The sequence below is a fragment of the Salvelinus fontinalis genome, chromosome 29 (assembly GCF_029448725.1).
Source record: "Salvelinus fontinalis isolate EN_2023a chromosome 29, ASM2944872v1, whole genome shotgun sequence".
NCBI lineage: Eukaryota > Metazoa > Chordata > Actinopteri > Salmoniformes > Salmonidae > Salvelinus > Salvelinus fontinalis.
Genome location: NC_074693.1, coordinates 7,675,070 through 7,683,189, shown reverse-complemented (window position 1 = coordinate 7,683,189; position 8,120 = coordinate 7,675,070). Strand labels below are relative to the sequence as shown.

General features: G+C 42.8%; 2 protein-coding genes across 3 annotated transcripts; one reads left to right on the top strand and one right to left on the bottom strand.

Moving 5' to 3' along the window:
• Window positions 1-376: 376 nt before the first annotated feature.
• On the bottom strand, window positions 377-3,166 carry nek12 (NIMA-related kinase 12). Its single transcript, XM_055888148.1, has 4 exons — window positions 1,819-3,166; window positions 1,366-1,602; window positions 1,042-1,239; window positions 377-963 (listed from the first exon to the last, which is right to left on the bottom strand). Exons 1-4 carry the CDS (start codon window positions 2,822-2,824, stop codon window positions 860-862), a joined length of 1,545 nt encoding a protein of 514 aa, XP_055744123.1. The 5' UTR covers window positions 2,825-3,166; the 3' UTR covers window positions 377-859.
• A 75-nt stretch (window positions 3,167-3,241) lies between these two features.
• Window positions 3,242-7,766, top strand: LOC129827375 (peptidyl-prolyl cis-trans isomerase NIMA-interacting 4-like). Of its 2 annotated transcripts, none has more exons than XM_055888152.1 (4): window positions 3,242-3,426; window positions 3,542-3,614; window positions 3,764-3,883; window positions 5,973-7,766. In XM_055888152.1, exons 1-4 carry the CDS (start codon window positions 3,341-3,343, stop codon window positions 6,168-6,170), a joined length of 477 nt encoding a protein of 158 aa, XP_055744127.1. In that variant the 5' UTR covers window positions 3,242-3,340; the 3' UTR covers window positions 6,171-7,766. The 2 variants fall into 2 exon arrangements, with proteins under 2 accessions (XP_055744127.1, XP_055744129.1); XM_055888154.1 differs by having other exon boundaries at window positions 3,267-3,397.
• The last annotated feature ends 354 nt before the right edge of the window (window positions 7,767-8,120 follow it).

Genomic DNA, 8,120 nt, shown 5'->3' with positions numbered 1-8,120 from the left:
CTTTCTTTTGGTGTTTTTCAGAATCAGTAGAAAGGTCTCATAACTGTGACCTTAATTGCCTACCGTCTGTAAGCTGTGAATGTCTTAACGACCGTTCCACAGATGCATGTGTAGTATGGGAAACAGTGTTAAAACCCTTTACAGTGAAGATCTGTGAAGTTATTTGTATTTTTACATATGATCTTTGAAAGACAGGGTCCTGAAAAAGGGACATTTCTTTTTTTGCTGTGTTTAGCATATTGCCAAACATTTCAGTAAAAATGAATGGGATTTCTTCTTCAGTAGTACATGAAGTAAAACATTTTGAGACAACATAGAAATGCATTTACATGGAAGTAATTAAATAGATAAATAAGGAAAGTTTCTACTTGACATCATAAGTGAATCAATTTTCTTTATTTTTCAAGCACTTTCTACAGTTCCACTGCTTCCAGGAGGGAACCAACAAAAAACCCTTCAGATTTCTGCTTACTTCACTTCAAGGTATTTTGAAGGAGGGTGTTCTCACTGTCTTACCCACAGATGTTCACACTTCAAGGTGGTATCTCCTCTAATCTTTTAACTTGCTACCGGTGTCATGAAACCTCAAATCAGTTTGGGCTGTGAACTGCCACAGTAACTCAGGGTATTTCCCCCTCCACAGTTTCAATGAAAAGCCTGATAGCACCCTCTTCTGTTTACAATGTTAGGAACCATGATGGATGACAAATCATTCCCCAACATAAACTTGCAGCATTGTAGGCCTACAGTTAATGTCATGGTGCGTCAGAAGTCCAGGTTTGGAGGTTGGTTCCACCATTTAAATGTTTTAAGAGAGTTTACCCTCTTGGTTGAGAGTGAATATGAGATTGCCAGGTGGTCAGGTCCCCAGCGTGTGTTTAAAGTGTGGCTGCTGGTCTTCAGGGCTGAGACCGTTCTCAAAGTGTTCGCTGATCTGCCCGTAGAGAGAGGGGCCGATGCCCTCTGCAATGACACACATAGACACTCAACAACACAGGCAGGCACACACAAACACATACACACTCACACACACACACTTACCCATGATATAGCTGTCTCTCAGAGTCTTCAGCGTGACAGCCACACCCCCTGCGTCCCTCAGCTGAAACTCCTCCCCATCACCCTCTGCAGGGAGCTCCAGAGCAGCGCCGGCATAGTGGACCACCATCATCACATCCTCGTCTTCCTCCTCCTCAAAGTCATCAGGGTACTCACTAGGGTCCTCCACTTCAGGGGTCACTGTACGTGCATGGTTGATTAAAGTACTGAAATGTAACCTTTATAATGGATTATAGTGGATTATCTATAAGGATCTAGCACACAACTTTTGAGTGATTTAGGCCTAATTGTCTCTATCAGATTTACCATTAGCTTCCATAGAGACATCCTCCGTGACAGCATTAACAGGTGTAGAGGTTGCCTCGTCCTCTCTGTGTTCCTCTATGGAAGACAAGCTGTTGTCGTCATCAAAGTCCTCAGAGTAGTCAGACTGGCCTATGCTGACCACATCACCCTCTACCTCCTCATTATCACTGGGACAGGGCTCTGTACTGTCCCCCTCCTCCTCTTCCCCTGTATAGGAAGGTGTGAGTGGAAGTGGTCCTGAGAGAGAGAGAGAGAGAGAGAGAGAGAGAGAGAGAGAGAGAGAGAGAGAGAGAGAGAGAGAGAGAGAGAGAGAGAGAGAGAGAGAGAGAGAGAGAGAGAGAGAGAGAGAGAGAGAGAGAGAGAGAGAGAGAGAGAGTCACACAAGCACCAAAGACAGCACACAAACACAATCGAGCCTAAACAATGCAAGAGCTAAGCATGCAATTAGAGTACCAGAGTTACTGTGACTGCTGCTGTCCTCCTTCCATTCTGCAGTCACGGCCATGCTCTTATCTGCAGGTGAACTCACAGAGCCAGATGTTCTCACAGACTCACAGACCCAACTAGAGAGGGGTATGGATCTGGAGTCTACATTATCATAGACTGCTAACTCTATCTCCCTGTGCTTGACAAACTCTCTGAGATGTTCCCGTACATAGATCATGTCCAGTATGGCTCCAGCACTAGGTCTGTCCTCAGGCACCGGACAGAGCAGTATCTGGACCAGAGGTGTGATGCTGTCTGAGTAGGTCTGGGGAACAGGGCTGTACTCTCCTCTGATGATCTTACAGAGCAGACTGAGCAGGTTGGAGGCAGCAAACGGCGGTCTGAGAGCACAGATCTCATACAGCAAGCATCCCAGTGCCCAGACATCAGACTTAGAACTGTATGGGACGTCCTGACACAGCTCTGGACTCAGGTAGCTGGGGGTACCAACACAGGTACGAGCCATATCCACTGTGTTGGTCATTATCTTGGATATCCCAAAGTCCCCCACCTTTACCACGCCTCTCTTAGTTAGAAGGACATTGGAGGTTTTGATGTCCCGGTGGAGGATTCTAGCTGAGTGAATGTAGCTGACTGCCATGGTAACCTGTACAAACCACTCCATTATCATCCACTCTGGGAAATAGTCCCCTGTCTTTCTCTCCTTGACTTTGTCATCCAGTGTCCCTCCATCACAGTAGTCCATGACTATATAGATGTATCCATCATTTGAGTCAAAGAGAGCCTCGCTGCAGGTCACTATGTGAGGGTGATTCAGCTTCCTGATGATTTCAGCTTCTTGTAGGATGGCCTCTTTGGTCTTTGTTTTGCGAGAGTCGTCTGCTTGTATTCTTTTCACTGCATGCAGTCTCTTAGACTCCGCGTGTTTCATCAGGAATACTTCTGCTGCGCCACCTCTTCCCAGACACATAATCTTCTTGTACAATTCCATTATCGTTAGTAAAATGTTCATTAGTTATCAGCCATCTCAATTAATGAGATTAAAAAAAGTTTACATTCCATGTCTTGGTGTGAATTACAAGTACTTGTATCAGAGAAACTCTCGCACAACAAAAACAAATGTCACCTTGAACCTTGTTAGTCTGATTCCCATAGTAACCGTCTGGCTCAGCCCACACGGTAAATAACAGGGTTTTTTATTGGTCGAAAATGCTGTTGCGTTCCGAAAATTTTCCAGTGAAGCTTAACATTGTAATTTACACCAAGGAAACCCAGTGAGCACACATCATACATAGCTTTTTAAAATCAATATGCATTGGAAAACGATTTAATATAAAACGGTGCGTATAGGAAATGAGTATTGTTCAAAACATCTAAACTGGAGGATGCATGCGCAATTTCTCGTTTACTTCCGCGCAGTTTAGCGCACATTTGTGATAAAGCAGAAACATCACGACTAAGCCTGTCTTGTAGTAGATGGCTAGCTAGAAGTTATCCCATTCATTTTCTCTAAAGGGTATTTTCAAGAATGCCACCCAAGGGGAAAGGTGCCAAGGATGGGGGGAATTTGCCAATGGAGGCAAAGGTTACTTTATTCATCGCTAAATTGACTAGGCATGTTGGATTGAAAAACATGATAACTTTACAACACAGCCTGTGTGTAGTTAGCTAGCAGCTAGGTAGCTATCTCCATGTATGTCATGTTATTATGTTGAATGTTATCGTTCAGGTGGAACTGCTGCAGGGGGTGGAGACAAAGAAAAAAGGAAGAGAAGACGATAAAAGGAGGCACTTCTGTTAAGGTGGGTAGCGAGATAGCTAGTCTATGTAACGCCACATATTCTAGCTAACGTTACACAATACTGTAATGTCTTTGGCTACAGTGTGTACTCATGTGAGCATAGACGGCTAGCTAAATTGACTAGCTATGTTGTTTTAATGTATTCCCCAGGTCAGACATATCCTGTGTGAGAAACATGGTAAATGCATGGAGACGATGGAGAAACTGAAGTCCGGGGTTCGCTTCAGTGAAGTGGCCTCCCAGTACAGTGAAGACAAAGCCAGACAAGGGGTACGGGAGCCTTTCCCTTGCTAACAGCAACTAACAGACATTCACCCTTACGATCTCTCAAATGTGTATTGGTTTATTATAGTAGTGTAATATAATGGTTTATCATGTAGTTGAATAAGGTGCAGTCTGCTAGTATCCAAAAAATCCACTGGATGCCATCCTCTGTCTTGCTGTCTATCACTTATTCATTTTTCAATAATATTGTTCAAATGAGAGAATTTGGGGGTGTATTCATTAGTCGCAGACTGTTGCAAAACGTTTTGCAATGTAAACTTTACTCTCGGAAATAGAGGTCGACCGATTATGATTTTTCAACGTCGATACCGATTAATCTTACGATTTTATTTATTCATTTGTAATAATGACAATTACAACAATACTGAATGAACACTTATTTTAACTTAATGCAAAAACAAAGTGTTGGAGAAGAAAGTAAAATTGCAATATGTGCCATGTAAGAAAGCTAACGTTTAAGTTCCTTGCTCAGAACATGAGAATATATGAAAGCTTGTGGTTCCTTTTAACATGAGTCTTCAATATTCCCAGGTAAGAAGTTTTAGGTTGTAGTTATTATAGGACTATTTCTCTCTTATGCCATTTGTATTTCATATACCTTTGACTATTGGATGTTCTTATAGGCACTATAGTATTGCCAGTGTAACAGTATAGCTTCCGTCCCTCGCCCCGAACCAGGGACACATCGACAACAGCCACCCTCGAAGCATCGTTACCCATCGCTCCACAAAAGCCGCGGGGAAGGGGAACAACTACTTCAAGGTCTCAGAGCGAGTGATGTCACCGATTTAAACGATATTAGCGCGCACCCCGCTAACTAGCTAGCCATTTCACATCGGTTACACCAGCCTAATCTCGGGAGTTGATAGACTTGAAGTCATTAACAGCTCAATGCTTGAAGAATGCGAAGAGCTGCTGGCAAACGCAGGAAAGTGCTGTTTGAATGAATGCTTACGAGCCTGCTGCTGCCTACCACCGCTCAGTCAGACTGCTCTATCAAATATCAAATCATAGACTTAATTATAATATAATAACACACAGAAATACGAGTCTTAGGTCATTAATATGGTCAAATCCGGAAACTATCATTTCGAAAACAAAACGTTTATTCTTTCAGTGAAATACGGAACCGTTCCGTATTATCTAACGGGTGGCATCACTAAGTCTAAATATTGCTGTTACATTGTACAACCTTCAATGTTGTGTCATAATTATGTACAATTCTGGCAAATTAATTACGGTGTTTGTTAGGAAGGAATGGTCTTCACATAGTTCGCAACGAGGCAGGCGGCCCAAACTACTGCATATACCCTGACTCTGCTTGCATGGAACACAAGAGAAATGACACAATTTCCCTAGTTAAAAGAAATTCATGTTAGCAGGCAATATGAACTAAATATGCAGGTTTAAAAATATATACTTGTGTATTGATTTTAAAGAAAGGCATTGGTATTTATGGTTAGGTACATTGGTGCAATGACAGTGCTTTTTTTTTGTCGAATGCGCTTGTTAAATCATCACCTGTTTGGCGAAGTAGGCTGTGATTCAATGAGAAATTAACAGGCACCGCATCAATTATATGCAATGCAGGACAAGCTAGATAAACTAGTAATATCATCAGCCATGTGTAGTTAACTAGTGATTATGTTAAGAGTGTTTTTTATTTATTTTTAAGATAAGTTAAATGCTAGCTAGCTTGGCTTCTTGCTGCACTCGCGTAACAGGTAGTCGGCCTGTCACTCAGTCTCCTTGTGGAGTGCAATGTAATTGGCCACAATCGGTGTCCAAATATGACGATAACCATTGTTATGAAACTTTGAAATCGGCCCTAATTAATCGTCCATTCCGATTAATCGGTCGACCTCTACTAGGAACCAAACAGACGCAAAGGCAACAAAGCGGGAGGGACATACCTGAATCTGTCTAATAGAAACTGTAATTTCTGTTTTCCATTAGGAGTGAATAGTTTCCGTTACAAAGCATTTTGCAACAGTGTCTGACTTATGAATACACCCCTGTTTTAGCCTTTGTGACTGTGGCAATATTGACTGTACTGTTATCCTGGTTGTGTCAGGGTGATCTGGGCTGGATGACAAGAGGTTCTATGACTGGACCCTTCCAGGACGCTGCCTTCGCCCTACCCAACAGCACCATGGACAAACCCATTTACACAGACCCTCCCGTCAAGACCAAGTCTGGCTACCACATCATCATGGTGGAAGGGGAGATCCACTACTCTTCACGGTGTCACGAACCGGCTCGTAGACTGTAACAAAGAGGGAGATAACATGGAGATCAAGGAATCACAAATATATTTATTTACTAAAGTAAACTATATATAATTAAAAATGGTGTGTAATCAGTAGTATAAGTGAGTGAATGTGTGAATAGATGGTGATAAGGGGTGTTGAGGTGCCAAAACAAACAAGCCATAACCAAAAATAACAGCGTGTCTGCGTGGAGATAGTCTCCTCAATGAATGGGGGAAAGTTGTATTTATCACCCGGGCCACACCCGAGCCCAGGTGTGTCCCATTTCGCTGACGACCCTCCGCCCACCAACATCCTATTAAGGAAAACGAGAGCAAAGAGAAAGAACGGCAGACAGAGTGGGAGGGTCGTCATCACTGACACTGAGACACTGCGTTCTCTCGGAGGAGATGGCACAATCCATCAATTGTTGTTTAATTTCTCTGCCTGCCTTCATTTCTTGCATAATTTTTTTCATGTCCTAGTAATGACACAACAAAAGCTAACAATGAAATGCTCTGTAAAGAGAGACACACAGACTAATAAGACTTGGGACTCCCGAGTGGAGCAGCGGTCTAAGGCACTGCATCTCAGTGGTTCAATTCCAGGCTGTATCACAACCAGCCGTGATAGGGAGTCCCATAGGGTGGTGCTCAATTGGCCCAGTGTCGTTTGGGTTTGGCCGGGGTATGATGTCATTGTAAATAAGAATTTGTTCTTAACTGAATTACCTAGTTAAATTAAGGTAAAAAATGAACTAAAAATTTACTTCTGTCTGTACATAAAAGGACACAGGGGCCTCCTGAGTGGCGCAGTGGTCTAAGGCACTGCATCGCAGTGCTAGTTGTGCCACTAGAGATTCTGGGTTTGAGTCCAGGCCTCTGTCACAGTTGACCGGGAGACCCATGGGGCGGCGCACAATTGGCCCAGCGTCGTCCGAGTTAGGGGAGGGTTTGGCCTGCAGGAATGTCCTGCCAGCCAAAGACAAAGGACACAGGCTAATAAGACGTATGTACTCCTGTCTGTACATAAAGGGTGGTGAAATGTGTACACTGCTGGTCAATTAAACATTGTAAATGTCCAGGGGTGAATGGGTATGGGACACCCAAGTGAGAGCACAGGTTTTTTTGAGTAATACAAAAAATACAGGGTAGCCTACTCTGCGGTCACTGGCAAACAGATCAATAAAAACAAGGTTGTCTGATCCATATAATCGGCCTACGAGACAAATCAAATTATTGTTGTCCAAAAACAAAGCGTCACTCTGTCACTAACACAATGATAAAGATAGTGAATATGCACATTCACTGGGGATATGGCCGGTGTTCTCCGCTGGTGCCAGATAAGATAAGCTACTGTTCGCTCAAGTAAAATAAGATTATTGAAAATACAGATTGGAGTGTTTTCATTGTCATAGCTTTACAGCAATAGCCATTTGCTTTCCAAACAGTTTTTCTGTGATTGTATTTTTAAATATTGCGATATGCCTGGCTGGGTCTCTGCTTTTCACTGACAGTCGTAATTCAACAATCATCTACACTGAACAAAAATCTAAGCGCAACATGTAATGTGTTGGTCCCATGTTTCATGAGCTGAATTAAAAGATCCCAGAAAATGTCCATACGCACAAAAAGCTTATTTCTCTCAAATGTGGGTACAAATTGGTTTACATGTTATCCACATGTTATTCGTTGTCAAGATAATCCATCCACCTGACAGGTGTAGCATATCAAGAACCTGATTAAATAGCATGGTCATTACACACGTGCACCTTGCACTGGGGACATTAAAAAGCCACTCTAACATAATGCCACAGATGTCTCAAGTTTTGATGGAGTGTGCAATTAGCATGTTGACTGCAGGAATGTTCACCAGAGCTGTTGCCAGAGAATGTAATGTTCATTTCTCTACCATAAACCACCTCCAACGTTGTTTTAGAGAATTTTGCAGTACGTTCAACTGGCCTCATAACC

Bases quoted from the DNA above. Each gene is read 5' to 3' on its own strand.
- LOC129827375 (XM_055888152.1), top strand. From the start codon at position 3,341: ATGCCACCCAAGGGGAAAGGTGCCAAGGATGGGGGGAATTTGCCAATG. The intron at 3,427-3,541 runs GCATGTTGGATT...GTTATCGTTCAG, and splicing joins TTCATCGCTAAATTGACTAG to GTGGAACTGCTGCAGGGGGT. The intron at 3,615-3,763 runs GTGGGTAGCGAG...TGTATTCCCCAG, and splicing joins AAGGAGGCACTTCTGTTAAG to GTCAGACATATCCTGTGTGA.
- nek12 (XM_055888148.1), bottom strand. From the start codon at position 2,824: ATGAACATTTTACTAACGATAATGGAATTGTACAAGAAGATTATGTGT. The intron at 1,240-1,365 runs GTAAATCTGATA...ATGCACGTACAG, and splicing joins TGTCTCTATGGAAGCTAATG to TGACCCCTGAAGTGGAGGAC. The intron at 964-1,041 runs GTAAGTGTGTGT...GTGTCATTGCAG, and splicing joins GAGAGACAGCTATATCATGG to AGGGCATCGGCCCCTCTCTC.